The sequence below is a fragment of the Buceros rhinoceros genome, unplaced genomic scaffold (assembly GCF_000710305.1).
Source record: "Buceros rhinoceros silvestris isolate BGI_N320 unplaced genomic scaffold, ASM71030v1 scaffold2148, whole genome shotgun sequence".
NCBI lineage: Eukaryota > Metazoa > Chordata > Aves > Bucerotiformes > Bucerotidae > Buceros > Buceros rhinoceros.
Window position 1 is genome coordinate 27,025 of NW_010427282.1, and position 16,145 is coordinate 43,169.

Here is a 16,145-nt window from a genome sequence, read left to right on the forward strand (position 1 = left end):
GGGAAAGAGCACCAGAAAAGCAAGAGAGCAAGAAAGAGTCAGGGGGAAACAAGAATGACAATATAGAAAGACATACACTAATATCACAGCCTTTCTCAAATGAGTCAGTGTTCCTCTACTTCTTCATTACTCACAGGTGAACAGTTCCTGTGAAAGACTGTCCATATCTTCTCAGGGTACAGAAAAAGAGAAGAGCCAGTGAGGAAAGGAGGAAGGGAGAGCAGCATCCACTCAACATCTGGTCACTTCTGCAGCTCTGTGTGCAGGTACGTGTAAACAAGACTAAGCAAGACAAAGGGGGAGAGGGAGAGGAGAGGAGTCTTTCCCCATGGTGATCCTTTTGGCTGAAGCTGGCTTTCTAGAAACAGCTTTATATTTTACAAAGTCCTTTGTGTACAGTCACTTATACACGGAAAAAAACCCAGAGAGGTGAATCAATTCATTCAAATTCTTTGCAAATTCAGAAGAAGCCAAGGTCTTCAGGAACTGGAGACTAACTTTAGATTTATAAATCCATACTCTTCAGTAGTGTATGGGTCTTTGAGAGCTAAGAAAGCTCTGTGAGCTTGGGTCAAATGAGAGTAAGGGTCACTTACGTTAATCATTTATGTCTCTTTTTTTAATGTTAAAAGTCTAACTTGACATTTTTGATTATCTTGAAATGACAGTGTCTACACCAAGGACCTTCCACAGCAGTGCAAAGAAGGAAGAGAAAACAGAGCATACAAAGGTACTACAGGTATGGCAGGCAAACCTATCAGCTGGATATTTTTGTAGTTTTCTAGTATCTGTTCTGTAATTTTCCTCCAAAATTATCTATCTAACAGAAGGTATTTAAGGAAACAAGAGTTTATTGATTGGGCGTATCTCTGGGAATCTCGGCCATTGTGTATAAGTGTAATTTTCCTGTGAGCTTACGAGGATGGAAAGAGAGAGTAAAAAGCAAGTTAATATTCTGGGCCAATTCCACACTGATGCTTCTGTTGAAATGTGTTGCTCAGTGAGGACCACCCCCCTCTAGTGTAAACTACAAGTCATACACCCTGTTTCAGCACTGAGCCTTCAACATACCGTGCATTCTCCCCAGCAGACCACAACGATGAATGGCTTTTGGATTTGGGTGGGAAGTACTTTAAGGAGAGGCTAAGGAAGAAGGGTTAAACTGGCTTGGGTTAAACGTCATACCGAACTCAAAATGAGATCAAACCAAATTGGAACCCCACAATATGAAGAAAACAAAGAATAATTACTGGCGTTTATGACTCTGCCTTACTCAGTGGGGCTAAGGGCTGTGGCACCACTGAGTTCACATCAAGACCAGAGCATTAGCATTTCTACAGGGAACTTCCAGCTGTGTTCTCACGTTTATTACTGCTATCTCACACAATTTGGGAGGAGCTCTTGTTCAGGGACCCCTGCCGTACTGCTGAAATGACCTCCATGTGGAGCCACTTCAGCATACAACCTCTCCTAAATCACTTTTCAAAGAATTTTTTATCTCGAATCAATAAAGGTCTACCCGAGGCCACGATCCCCTGCCTGGGGCACAGGTTCCTTCCTTCACGCTGCCCACCGTGTGTCTGCAGTCTTTGAAATACTTTCACCGCTAAGCAATAACAAACAGCAAGCAGCGGCTTCTCTCCATAAAAAGAGTGTCGGTAGAGTCCAAGCCTACAGCCCAAGGTGAGCAATGTTTGTGTGGCAGGAGCGTTAATCACATGCTCAATCGGCAATTCAAATTCTAGTACATGGGAGAGGATGGCCTGATTCATCTTCATTGTCACCTCTCTAATACATCTGTCTTAAGATCAGGTAAATAGTCCTTAGGAGGTGTTTGCCTTTCCATTGCAGCAAGATGTGCCTAGAAGATTTGTTATTTCAGACACTTAGGAATGCTATCCATGGTATTTTAGAATAGAAATAAAGCTTATATTGAACATCTGAGTCTATAGGTAAAGGAGTTATGAGTCCAGAAAGGGCATGAATAATAATTTCCATGGAAGAAACGGTTTTTAGTGGGGTGTGCAAGCACAACCTCATTGTAATAACACACCACCAGATACAGTTATTCACCTCTGTAAGCTGCAGAACTCAAGGATTATCTTGTCTCATGTAAAATTACTCAGCCAGCTCCTTTGTAGATAACTTGTAAAGTCATATGTAGTTCCATGTGGCACTCATTCTTTTCATTCATAATGCACATATTTGTTCTGCAAACAGCAAAGGCAGTCAAGATTTCACTTCATTTGGTTTTAAACTCATGCAGTTGTTGGAGATACTTTTGTTCAGCCAATGCATAAAATAAATCATGTTCAAACAACTAGCTCCTTTCCGACAATACTGATACAATTAGGTTAAAGTCATTCATAGACCCTAATTCCCATTATGGTCCACAATTTATCCTGCCTTAGGAAAACAGATCGTGAGTATCCATGGACACGGGGGCAATTCAGAAGAGTTGAAGGAGCAAGTCTGGCAGTAATAAACCTTAAATAGTTAAAGCTCCTTCAAGTACATGAGTTCTGCTAAGATTTACATGATTTCCTGAATATTATGAACTCCAGCATTTTCTGGGTTTGGAACTTCTTGTAAAATACATAGCATACAAGCTGACATATCTACCTGTGTCGCCAAGCTGATAGCATCATTTTTCTTTTGTAGGAAACAACCCTGAATGAACTTGAAATAGTAGTTCCAACAGAAAGAAAAATAGTCTTTTTTACAAACTGGGATTCTTGAAGCAGAGATTAAGACTGGAGTAGAGAAACACTTACAAAATATAATGTATTACAAAGCGTTATTTGTATACTGCAAAGTAAATCCTGAAACGTGCTAAGGCAATGGATTTAGCATTTTAGGAAGATGATAATCTACCGATGTTTAAAAAACAAACATGTCGTCCGTTGAATTAGATCCTACTAATCCACAGTTTAGTACTGTACACTCTTCCCTAAAAAAACCACCAAACCCAAAGAATCAACTAGCACAACGCTTCACTGAAAAATACGCACGTGTTTCTGTTCTTCGGCACACCACGTCGGTATTTACGCACTTGAGAGGAAACAGTTGGAGGTTGCTGTGCCAAAAACTCATAAATTGATAATGTTGATTTTAAAAAAGAGGCAAGGGGCTTTTGCAAAACGTTTCTTTCTGCAGTTGTCGGGCAGCCTCACACTTCTTCACTGACACGTTCTGTCCACCCTAAGCCCAGCCATTTACCAACTGAATTTCCCCAAGATCCTTTAGGCCAAATTGATACTCCTGTTTGGAAACCAATTTGCGAGGGGAATATATACAACCACCCGTTACATTTTAAGGGACAAATATGCGAACAGGTCATTCCAGGTGACCGATGGCCTGTCTGCTGACATCAGCATACCTCAGGTTATCACCAGCTCGTTTTTCCAAGCGAGGAGACCAAAGAGACAGCACGGTTCCAGGGAGGTTCCGTGGGAACTCATCACCCTTCACCTTTCCTTTTATTGTACTGGGATTCTGGGAGATTTTTAGCCACAATCCCTAGTCTTGTCTTCTTTAGTCATTTAAGACCTTTTGAGGCATTATTAAAAGTACAAATATAGGCCAAAGATGCATGCCCAGTTTCCCAGTTTTGGCTTCGACTTGTGTTTGGATGCCTGCTTAAGGGTGACCTAATTATCAGATGGGCTTAGTACCAATATATCTCTCCAAGAAGCAGCTTGGAATAATCTCTGGGAACTAAGGGCAGTCAAAGTCAATTATTTAGGAACCTAACCACAGACTCAGAAACTTAACACTGTGTGGCTAAGCCCAGCTGACACACGACAGTGCAGAAATACACTTCTCCCATCACAGATCTCAAGCAGTCAGGTGACGGACGCTGGGTGGTGAGCATGCCAAGGCAAGATTGGCTTCCACGGCTTCCTAGCAAACACGTACTGTTAAAAATCGGTGCTGAAATCAGCATTAAGGCATTGGTTAAGGTTCTGGGCACTCATATAATGGTGCTAATAATATAACTAGATTTATATATAAAATTGGAAATCATGCCCTGAAGTTCTTAAGCACCCACCCAGGGTATGTGTACTGTTTGTATACTGTATTTATCAACATTTATTTAAGAGGTATGTTAGATTTATCAACTGTTTCTTTATCTTAAAAATAATGAACATCATACTAGGGAAGTTTTCTATGTAGTGCAAAACTAATTAAACTCACTTTAAATTACTTCATAATAACGATACCTTATTTTAAATGATTTTATAATAATGGAACCTGTATTATTTCCACATGAAATGGTAAAAAAACCCAATCAATTTGTATTACAGGATGAGAAGTGCCATTCGGCATTTTAAACTGATCTTTTCCAACATGAGACATCTACCTCTTTACTCACTCTAGCAAATTGTCAGACCTTCCTACACACCTACTGGTAGGGTTATTTTTGGATCATTCTGGAAGCAAATCACAGCGATCTCAGTGGGTGTACTGGCCTCTGACAAAATGTCACGGTGGCAGCCGTGCACCGCCGATTGGAGAAAAACGTATTGTACTGAAGTGAACAAAAGGAGAATCTTCTAAGAATGATTATTTGAACATTCTTCACTGCTCCTCAGCTGAAGCATCTTGTATATCCTATAAAATCTCTAACTTTTCAACGATTGTGTTCACAACATGAATACCTTCGACTAACAAAGACAATCTTCATACTGTATGAGGGGGCACAGAAAATAATGAACCATGGAAGTTAGCTATAATTCTCTGCTTTTAGCAGGAGAAAGGATGAACTAATTCGTACAGGACAGGCACCGTAATCAGGTTTTCCTCTTTTTCAGTTTATTCTATACTTCACAGACTTCCTTTTTTGGGGCTGTTATTTTTCAATGTCAGCATCTGTCTAAAATGAGTATTTTTAGACTTTTGTGCTTAGGAGACTTCTTTTCAATGTAAGAGTAAATGGCTGAATTCTGATACAATATGGCAGAAGTTGGGCTGGATTTTAAGAGGTCATTAAAGAAAAAAGTCTTACTTTCTATACTGACAATATTATTTTTCGGAAAGATTTCCTCTTAGGTTTACACAGCCGATAAACCTGAAGAGCTTTTTTACTGAAGCATGAATAGCTAGTTCAGCTGTGTGAATAAATAATAGTCTAGAGAATCAAATAATCATGAAATTGTCATGGAAAATCAACGCTCCTAAGTCTGAAACTGAATTAGCTTCTGGTGTAGCAATTCTCTCCCCCCGCAGCTCAGAAGTTATATTGTGTATGTTTATGCAGATAAATTTGAATGTGTAATTAGATGTTTTGTCTTTTCATTTGCACACAGAAGGGCTTTCCTACTGGCTACTGAAAAAACATTTATGCATGAATTTTAAGAAACAAAATTGAAATGAGATCACAGAGGCTGTGGAATCTCCATCCTTGGAGATCCTCAAACTTCGACTGGACACGGCTTTCACCAACCTCCTTTGAGTGGTCCAGCAGCAAGCAGGAGCCTGGAGCAAAGACCTTGCAAAGAGTCTGACAACTTATGTGATTCTGTGACTCTAATGTTATGGCATTAAACAATAAAAATACGTGAAGTGAGGGAGAAGGGCAAGATGACAAAGTAACCTGGTGTCTGAAACACAACTTCCATTTTCTTCCTGTGTGTACAAAAGATTTTTCTGCTCTGGTTTAACATCAGTTTGCAAAAAGATCAGGAGCTTCATAGCTCCTGATATCACAAAATGTTTTACAGTGCCGTATCAACCTTGTACCACCCTGGCCAGTCAGAATAAACTTAATTATCCTCAGAAAAATCAGGGTAGCAGGTCAACTAAGGCAAATTAAATGCAGACAGTGTTAGAGGCAGATACTCTGATCCTGAGCTTGCATACCCCTCCTTCACATCCACCCCCAGCCCTTCCCACCACCCACTGAATTAACCATAAATCTCTGCAAGCCCTGAAATAGCAGCCTCCCCGTGAGCTCCTTGCTAGTGAATCCATTTGTAGGACGCATCAAGGACAATCTCTGGAGGAGAGGACAAGGTTCCTGACACTCAGCTGAGATTCACCCTGTCTAAACTGAGAAATGTACAGTGTGGATGCCTACACCTGGCACAGTCCCTCCAAAGTCCTTTCCCAGTTAATGCAAAATGCAAACTTCCAGGAGCCAACCAAAAGGGAGCTGAGAGAAACTGGCTCAGACAACCTGGGGTCAGGTAGAAAAGTACCCCAGCCCAAAGCCTTATGTTATGAAATATTACAGGTACCTGCCTGTAAAACAGGAAAGTGTTCTAAGCGAGTGAAAGGAAAAGAAAGTGAAGAATTAATTAACTAAATAGAGGTGATTAAAGTAAATAAAGGAAACAATTATCATATCAAAATAAAAGACAAGAAAGATGATTAAATGAGTCTTCAAAAGACCCGTGAGAAACTCATGAAAGACATAATAAGCATTTACCTGGATTTTATTCTTTCATGATTTCATTTTCATTTTTATTCACTACCATCTGATAATTGCAAGAAACAGTTACTTTAACCATGGGCAATTTAAACCATTTTAATTTTTTTTTTCTAGGGCCAAGAGACGAAAGAACCTATTTATTGCCTGAGGGGATTTTTACTAAAATGAAAGCTTAATCTTTCATGTTTTTTTAAGCAAAGGCTTTTAAAAAATCATTTCTAACAATGCTGTAGGGAGAGACTTCCATGGGTATGCAAAATTGAAATTATAAATTTACAATTATAAAAAAATTAATAGTTTGGGGGATTGCATTGTCTCTGTTCTTTCTGAATGAATACTGTTTCAAGCTTAAGAGAAAGTATTTAGCACATGGAGGAGAATGAGTGTCCTTGGACTCTCCTGCGGTCAAAGCTACTTAGTAAGGATGTATGAGAGAAAGATCATTAAATATGTGGTTGTATGAACCTTGCAGAAGGAGTTTCATCCAGATCAAACAGTTACTATTAGATGCTGAATATGCTTCTCTTCTTTTTGAATATATTGCACTTAGAAGCCAGCAGCAAAGCTTGACATCCTCAAATATCGGATGCCCTGTTGATTCCTCACTTCCTGTTGCCAGTGCATCAAAGTTGGCCTGACCCCCATCCTCTCCGTAACAGTTTGATGCACTGAAGGTTGCTAAATCTTATCCATGTAAAATTAAGCTTTAAGAAGAATTTTAACTCAAGTAATCACCTTTTGGAGCTCTTACGACTTGTGTCTACAAAGGACAGAACAGGAGCTCTTGGTCAAAGATTGATTCAGGAGACATCTTCAGGACAGATAAACAGTTGTGGGTAGAAACAAGGATATAATTTATGTGGCTGCCACATGCTCATGCTGATCTCTGTTCTGTGCAGTATTTTGGCTTTAACAGCATCAAGAAAAGGATTAAATTTAAGCACATACCTTTGCACTGTCCTAAATTTGGGCAGTTTTCTGAACTGAGAAATACTAATTTAATGCATTATCTCGAGAGACACAAACATTTCTTCCTGGACTTAGTGCAGGCTTTGAAATCAGACAAAATAATTTACACTTATGAAACACAACAAACTGAAGTGTTCTATTAAAAGAAAACTAGGGTAAAAAAATACCCTCAAGGCCTCCAAACATCCACACATTGAAAGGCAGATTTAAATGTTTCCTGCCAACATATTTCAAGTTTTAATGGAAATACTTTGAGCTACTACGAAAAGCTTTATCGAAGTAAATTCATTTTCCACAGAGCAGAGAAGAATCATTGAAGATATTATTCAGGTTTACAAAATATTTAATAGGGTGGAGAATGCAGAACCAGATAAGAAAGGTTAAACTGAAGGACATTTTAACAAGATTCTAGGTTGGTTGTGCAGCATAAATAGGTCAATGGACCTATTAGATATAGTCTTTGTTACCCCAAGCTGTCTAATGTTAGAAACACTTGTGTACAGCTACTATCTGTAAGAATTCCAGGAGCAATTGCCATTCTGAATACAATATTCACAGGCTAAATGTCCAGATTTTTAAAAAATAACCCCTCTTCAAAGTGTTAGCCAAAATCTTTAATCTCTTTGGAGAAACCTTGGTATCTGTGCTACAATACCACCCTGGGCAACACTAAGCTCTAGTCATCCCAAACAAGTTCCTGCTCAGCCCAGGTGAAACACCCTTCTAACCATGTGCCTCCGCAGAGTTGGACATCGGATGAAACCTCCTTCCGGGTACTCAAGGAGCCTTGAGATCAGGTGAAAGGGAACAGCTAGTTCAGTCATCCAGGCTGGATAAGAAGATTGTGTTGGAGAGGGAGAGAGGAAAATGTGGATCTTAAGGATGAATCGGAGTCCTGTGCTAACATGTCACAACAAAGAGCATGATGGAAACATACTGCTGCCTGGGATTCTGGTGCCACTTTGCTGCAAAGCAGCAACGATAAGAAAAGTTCATTTCCAGTCCCTCTACACCGCAGTGCAGTATGGTGAGCTGCCCTGACAAGTCTTTGTCAATATGGTCAAGAAATGCTGAGCGTGATTTGGGAGGACAGGCTGCTCAGACATCTAACGGCTAAACTGCAGAGCTATTACAGAGCATGCACGAAACGCAGCATTTCCGCTTCTGTAAACGGGTGACATTTGGACAGAAGTACCACAGAAACATTGACACTGAGACTGGCCTTTTGCAAAGTGTTAAGCCCCAGCTCCAGGATGGAAGGAAGAGATTGTTCAGGTTTAAAAAACAATATACCAGCAAACGGAAATATTTTCACACAACCTGCTCCTCAGAGATGCTGCAGATGAACACCACTTTTAAGCTGAGCTGAGCTCACACCAGAAACCGGAAAATTCTGCACAAACTTAGTATTAGCCTAGCTGCCTTCCATTGAACCTCTCTCCCAAACAGACAATAAAACTGCAATAGAACGGGAAGCGTTGGCCAGCTTTAACACCCGTCACCACGCTCGGTCCCAGTTCTATTGCGCAGTGAAGACCATTTTCCTTACTGATGAGCTGAAACCGTCTGTCATGAATTACTTTTTCATGGGGAATAAATACACACTTAAACAAGATTAAACAAAAATGTTCTTTAGTGTTGTCTAAAATAATATGAATGTTTCTTAGAACAGCAAAAACACACTTCACGATGCAAATAATTACACCCTGCAGCCTTTATGTAAAGAAAAGCAGCCAGATTCTTGCCTCAGCTACATCACTGTAAAAACCACAGTAACCGCACTGAATCAACCTCTCTTTCCACGGCTTCTGGAGATGCTGAAGCATTACTGAACTCTGGATTTGTCCTGATTTCTCCCTAGAGTTTCACAGACATGGAACATGCGTGGCTGGAAGTCATGGAGGCACCACCACCTCTTATCCTGTCCCTTATTTCCCTGGAAGTCTGTCTTCTGCTTAGTGTAAGGAGGTCAAAGTCTGTTTGTGTATTCCTTGTGCATCTGGTATCACTTCTATAAGTGTATTCTCAGTTAGGACCAGAAGCAAGTTCAACTGAGGCTACAGCAAGAACAGGAGAAGGAAGAAAAAGAGAGAAGGACTTCACGATGGGTGAAGGCAATACATGCATGATATGCTGGGAATCAAAGACCAGTCTCTCAGGGATTAAAAAGAACTAGCTCGGCTGATTTTCCTATAGTATGGAAAGAATTTGCTCATGTTCTGAATTCTTTCTGAAAAGTTAAATTTAGCTTAAGTTTCCCATGCAATTGCAATTTTCATGTAGAGTTTTGTAAGATGGGCTTTAACAGCCACTGAAATGAGTCTGGAAAGGTGAACATGCTCACGTTGGACCACTTGGAAAATCAGTTATTTGCTTAAAAATAACAGCATCAAAAATGAATTCAGCTATTAAAAGGGTCTTCAGAATTTATACGAGCACAGACTTTGGACACGATCACCATTTTAACTATAATCTTCCCATTCATGCTCATGTCTGTATTTTGAAAGCAGGCACTCTGCTCTTACCGGGACTTGTGAGGGCTCCCAGAGCACCAGTCGTTGTGGAGAGAGGATTTGCATTGGTGGTGGTAGCTGAGGTTTGGGCGGCGGCTGCTGCGGCTGCTAAAGTTGCCAAATTCTGTAATTGTAAAGCGTTCATGCCTGTGTGGAGAAGCAACAGGGTTAATTAAACCATGAAATAAAGAAAGAAAAAGCTGTTTTCAATGGACACGGAGCTTGGGATGTACCTTCCTAAGAAATTCAATTCTTCTTTACTTTTCCAAGACATCTATAATCTGGGAACCTCTTACAGTCCTCAAATAACATCTCTCACCTGTCTACCTTGGAGCTGAGAGAATACAGCAAAGTCACCAGTCTGTGGTTCTGGAAGATTAAGCCTGGTTTGTGTCTCTTCTAAGAGGGAAGTATAGAATTAAAAGTCATTTAAACTCTGTGTGAAGCCCAGGCACAACACTATTTCCTGACACAACACTGCAGGTAAAGAAGGTAACTAACATCGAAAACACATTCAGGACAGGGTCACGTAATTGGGATGGATATGAATGGTTGCCCATGTCTCCTCTGAACGTATCTACTAAGGCTACACTGTGCAGTAGCCAATAATTGTGGTGATTTTCCTTTTGACGGTTCATAGCTAAAACCACATAAGGACTAAGAACATAAAATGAGTATCACAGACTCGTCACCGAGGCAGGGACTTTCAGGCCATAAACTTTGGACTGTGATAACAAGTCTACTTAGTCATCTGTCACTATTATTTTAGAAGATGTGTGGGGGATACGCCTGCATTTCAATGAGCACTGTGAAGAAATGGATGCATTTACATAGCAAAGGCTTTAATTTAGATGGCGAGTAAAAAAGGACAAACAGTTAACAGAATTCATGTGAAATGGAAAAAAAGATGATTAAGGAATGGCAAATGGCATTCATTCGACTTAAATCAGTGGGACAGAAGTCTGTGTCTCCAGAGGCCTTCAAAAGTACCTGCCTTTTACCTTGGACTAGACGAAGCACTTAGGCGCTTGCTCTAAAGCAAACTGCTTCAGTAAGAGGCTAAGACGCAGGTATAAGCTAGCATGAACCAGGCTGGATGCTTCTCAGGAGCCTCGGAACAAGACGCAATGGCCCACAGGGGTGGCGTTCAGCCTGGGTGCCTCCTTATAGACATGAGAGAGACTGTCTGGATGGCAGTGAGAGATCATCCTTTTTGGTTTGGGCACATGAAGGAGATCTGTGGGTGCTGCTTGAGCCCTCCACAGAATTGACTAAAATACTGAAAGAGTTTTATTACATTCTTATAGTCTTGATAATATAAGTACACACAACGTGAGGTGGTAGGAAGAGCAATATTTATTTTAGACCAAGTAATAGAGCTGGGAAGACTGCATGAGTTTTGGGGAACACCCAAAGAAGAGTTTGAGTGCCTGGAAACTTGTGCGTTTTTTCTGAATGTTACTTTGTCTAACAAGAGATATTATTTCTCCCTGTGCACTTTGCTTCTCAAACCAGAAAAACTTAATAACAACTTTGAGAAGATGAAAACAACCCGAGGTTAAATATAATACTTTGTAAGTAAACATTTTTTTTGAGAAAAAAAATGCAATGAAGGAGAGATATTTCCTAGGAACGGAGAACTTCTGCAATAAAGGAGAATGACATTACTTTCAAACACAGAGTTGCAGACTCAGGTTGTTACAATCAACGAGCCCCACAAAGAGGTTCTCGTACCATCCCAGCATTGGGAACTGTGAGGTGAACCTTGATATAAGCATCCATTTGTAAGTAACCCCCCAAACTTAAATACAGCATGTTCCAACCGGCACGTCAGGTCTCAGGTGAGCACCTCGTGGCTGAGGTTCTAACTTCTGCGCCTTAATCAAATAACTAAGCCCAGCTCAGATGTTGGTGTTTTTGAAAACAAGTGATCACGGGTCGTTGTTACAATTTGGTGAGTCTTCTAACGGAGCTTTCACAAAGTCAAAGTGCTTAAAAAACAAAGATAATTCTGATATTGCAAAATGGTATCTTAGTTGCCCAGACATTTTACAAATACTGAAGAATTAGATATTGAATACCCAAATGAACAGAATAAAACTTATCAAAACATCTCAAATGTGAAGAAGATGAACAAATCATCTTCAAAAGTAGGAAAATTTGACTGAATATTTTAAAAACCTTTCATTTTTACTGTGAGCCTAAAACTAAGTTTTGGAAGCAGCATCATATTAACAAATATATTTCTGAAACCAGAGATGGTAAGAAAATTCATAACGGTTTTCAAATCCTATCTCTGATTTAACTTGAGAACTTTCAGTAAAAAAGTGTAATTCACATAGAAATTCAAATGTGCAAGTGTCATTTTAATTCATTTTTTTTAATTACTCGGTTGACCTGCTTTCTTGCCTCAGGTGTAAATATATATTTTTTTCCATTAAAAAATCCTCTTTCTTTGATAGTAAGATCCTGAAGATTATTTCAAACTAGATTTTAGGAATGGAGAAGACTTAAGCCTTCTGCGAAGAGCTGGGGTCCAGCTCTTCACAAACAAAGCAGAAAGTGGTTCTCAAAATGAGATATGGAATCCATTTTCATCCTGGTACTCAAAAATAATTTACCTTCCTCTTGCATAAGAAGCATGAGCAGTTCAGAAAATAATGTCCAGCAAACACTGCTGGTCTTCACCGAGGCCATATTTCGTGTCATTTTGAGATTTGGGAAAGCAGTGGGTTGCTTTCCACCATGGCAGGATGGTCTTCTATCACCCACTGGTTATTCACCAGAAGGTTCAGTGGTAATCAGCTTATATTTCCTCTGTGGGGAGGTTTCCACTTTGAACTTTCAAACAGCACACACGGCAGGATGAAATAATTGTGAACAAATACAGAACGGTGCTAGAGGAGAGACTGCAGAACAGCTTCGCCCAGATGAAACCCCACATCCTTCTGGAAAATGCACGGACTTTTCTCCAAACTCCAGTTTAGACGCAAACGGGTTTTGATTTAATACTGCTTTTTCTATAGCATTTTATGCGCCCAGCTTTGCCCATGCATGCGAGGCTGCAGGAGGCTGTGAGCATAGAGGGCTGTGAAGCTGGAGGGCAGCGTACGCACCGTACAGCGCTCAAGGAAAAGCACAGCAGGCAAAACAAGGTCAACAGGCAGTAGGACAAGCAACTGCTCTGGCTGGGCTCATGAACCACCCTCGTGCCTGTGTGGATGCAAAACAAACACCAGCATTGCCTCATCCCATAAAAACATTTTTTTATAGCGGGACATTTCCTGTGGAAGCACAAGAGGAACCCATCAACTTGACGAAAGAGTTTCAATGCCAAGAGCAGATTAAGGAACAAGAGCTAGGCGGTGACAAAGTTGCCTCCCCACCCAGTCTGTTTTACTGTGGAGGTGACTAAAAGACGCTGGCCACAAACCAGCTCTGCAGATGTTACAGGGTGTCAGTTTTGGTGCCTTCAGGAAAAAGGGCTGCTTGCTGTTGTCACACACGCGTAAGAGAAGGACAGCGAAGAGTCCTACTGAACTGAGCACCCAAATGTGACTGTCAGCAAGGGCTCATGGCACAGATCATGCAACATGCTCTAGTTCTAACTGTGTCAACAGGTTTAGCACTTAATATGCATCTTCTTTAGGATCCTCTGTCTGCTCAAACATACAAAAAATACGTTCTGTCATCACTGTTTCATGTTCCCCAGGCATTTTACCTTCTCTGCTCCCTCTTTATTGGTTTCTCTCATCAACTTGTCAAGGGCGTCAGCATCCCAGAGGCGAGGACAAACTTGGAGGAGGGAAACCAAATGCTCTCAACTCCCAGACCCAAAAGTACTTTGCTTTCAAATGGGGATTTTTGGTTCAACTGAACTTCAGCTAAGGTGTAATTCTGTGGGACTAACCTGCTGTCTTATTCTCTCCCCTTTCACACACTGTCTCCACACATTTCACACCCCACAGATTTTTCTAAACAGTCCCAAATCCCGCAGCAGAACTGGACCGCAAATGAGTAGATCATTTTTATTTGAAAGTGCTGCTCACTCAGCAAATGCACCTCTCTGAAGAAATGCAAATTGCTTAATGCTGAAGAACAGCCTCATAGGCAGACCTGCATATCAAAAATGAAAATCCCCCTGTAGAGGAAAAAAAAAAAACTTCTGGGTAAGGAATAACTCTTGATCTTCACGATGGAGACAATGTTGGGAATTAAAGGGAAATGATTACAAAAAACTGCCTCACAATACAGTTTGATTCCATTTTTAATAACATGTATTTACCACTGCGCTATCATCTTGGCAAATATTCAAGATTGCAAGGAAAACCAACTTTCATTTTTATATTTGGCAGATTAAAAAAACAATTAAATTATGTACAAACCAGATGCACAGTGTGCCTTGCTTGAAACTTAAGATTTTTTAAAAAATTATTTATAAGGATAGGGGCATGAAAATTTAATTTAATGTTCACCTTAGGTAATTTTGTGTCTTATTGTTCACAGCAATTACCATAAATCTACATATCAATAAGCGAGAACAGATGTCAGTTGTTACAAGTGCTTGCCAATCAGGCCTGTTAAAAAGTGACAGATGGATGGTGATAGAACATTCTCATAAGGCCTATTAGCACATTCACAGGAAATTTTTGTAGTGCTGCACAGTCACAGATGCAGTTCTGTGAAAACACGGGGAAATTTGAGAGCATGAGATTTACATTTTACAACTACTTGCGCTGCCTCCGACACAAACCTTCATGCGATGAAGCAATTTCCCTCATTTCAGTCACTACAGCTTTTCTCCTGTGATAACTGTCAATTCAGAATTACTGGGTATTTGGAGAGGAGGCAATAGAGTCACGAGCTGTTCCCGAAGACTTCTTGGTCCTCATCAGCTCTTGGGTTTCCAAAACGATAATAAAATCATTGAAACCGCTGAGATTTGCTTGCTGAATCAATTCCTAATAAAGGCAGGCACTGATACATCTTAGTGACAATGTCTGCACGGAGAGTTTCAAAGTCAGAGGTGATTATCAGAGCCAAATCTGGACAGCTCATAAGCAGCTCCCACTGAGCTGACTTCCCTTTCTGTGGAAATTTCATCCTTCCCAATTATTAAGATTTATTCCTTCTGAATCAAATCTTGACTGCAGCTTAAAAATCATGTATTAAGGCAAAATTTATCATCTCCTGGACAAAAAGTGATTATTTGCTAAAACTGACGTCAGTCATTTTGGATGCTGATGTTAAAAATGGGAGCAAAGCCTTCCGGCCCGCATCTGAAATTCAGAGTGCAATGTTATTCCAGCAATACTCTAAGAATTAAAATAGACAGGAGACCTGAGCGCTACCTCCATCAAACCGTATATGCTCTGCACCTACCTCAGAAAAGCTGCTTATCTGAACAGTGCTTAAGGTTCCCTAAACATCTAGTTTGATTTAGCAAAGCCCTTAAACCAACTTTTAAATCCACAGTCGATTGTGCCCTTTCTTTTTGAAGAGTATATGCTTAAATCCAACGGAAAGCTGGCGTTAGGAGTTGACTCATGTGGGATTTCAGCACATTTTCAAGTTATGCATGCTCTAAACAAGCAAGAAACGTGCTTTTCTCATTTGAAACTTTCCTAGTCCTAGTGGGAAGGATTCATCTGGTCTGATGGAAGTTACTTGTCCAGGTTCTTGCTTTAGTCAAAGGAGAGAGAGAGAGAGCACACGGATGATTTATCCAATCCTAAACCAGCTAAGATTAACCCCAGCCTTGGAAGAATCGCAGCCTCTCATTGACCAGCAGCCTGATCTCCAAACTGCTGAGGTTCAGTGGGATAATTCCACCCACGGAGGACCCAAGGCAATAAAAAGCCTCTCTCCATCCTTTTGCTGCTTATGGAAAGTCCAGCCAAAGCTACAGATCTTGAGTCCACGATAATTCCACCCACAGAGGACCCAAGGCAATAAAAAGCCTCTCTCCTTCCTTTTGCTGCTTATGGGAAGTCCAGCCAAAGCTACAGATCTTGAGTCCAGACTTGGGCAAACTTTCACTTCATGCACTTTTACCACCTGAATTATGTCTTGAAATCTGCTAAGCATTGTTTTTCCTCTCAAGACACCTACCCTTCTCCTGTATACAGGAGTGACATGTGGATTGAGAGCAGCCCCACTTACTTCAACCTCTGTCTCTCCAAAAAATGGAGTTCTTTAATTTATTAGCTAAAAAAAAAAAAAAAAAAAGG

General features: G+C 40.4%; 1 protein-coding gene across 2 annotated transcripts in view; it reads right to left on the reverse strand.

The window, feature by feature from the left end:
- CELF2 (CUGBP, Elav-like family member 2) overlaps positions 1-16,145 on the reverse strand; it is a 130,227-nt gene that overhangs the window by 25,650 nt on the left and 88,432 nt on the right. For both annotated transcript variants that reach the window (XM_010141814.1, XM_010141815.1), the window contains exon 8: positions 9,928-10,062. In XM_010141814.1, the coding sequence (XP_010140116.1) occupies positions 9,928-10,062 (135 nt within the window). The remainder of the gene's footprint in view (positions 1-9,927; positions 10,063-16,145) is intronic.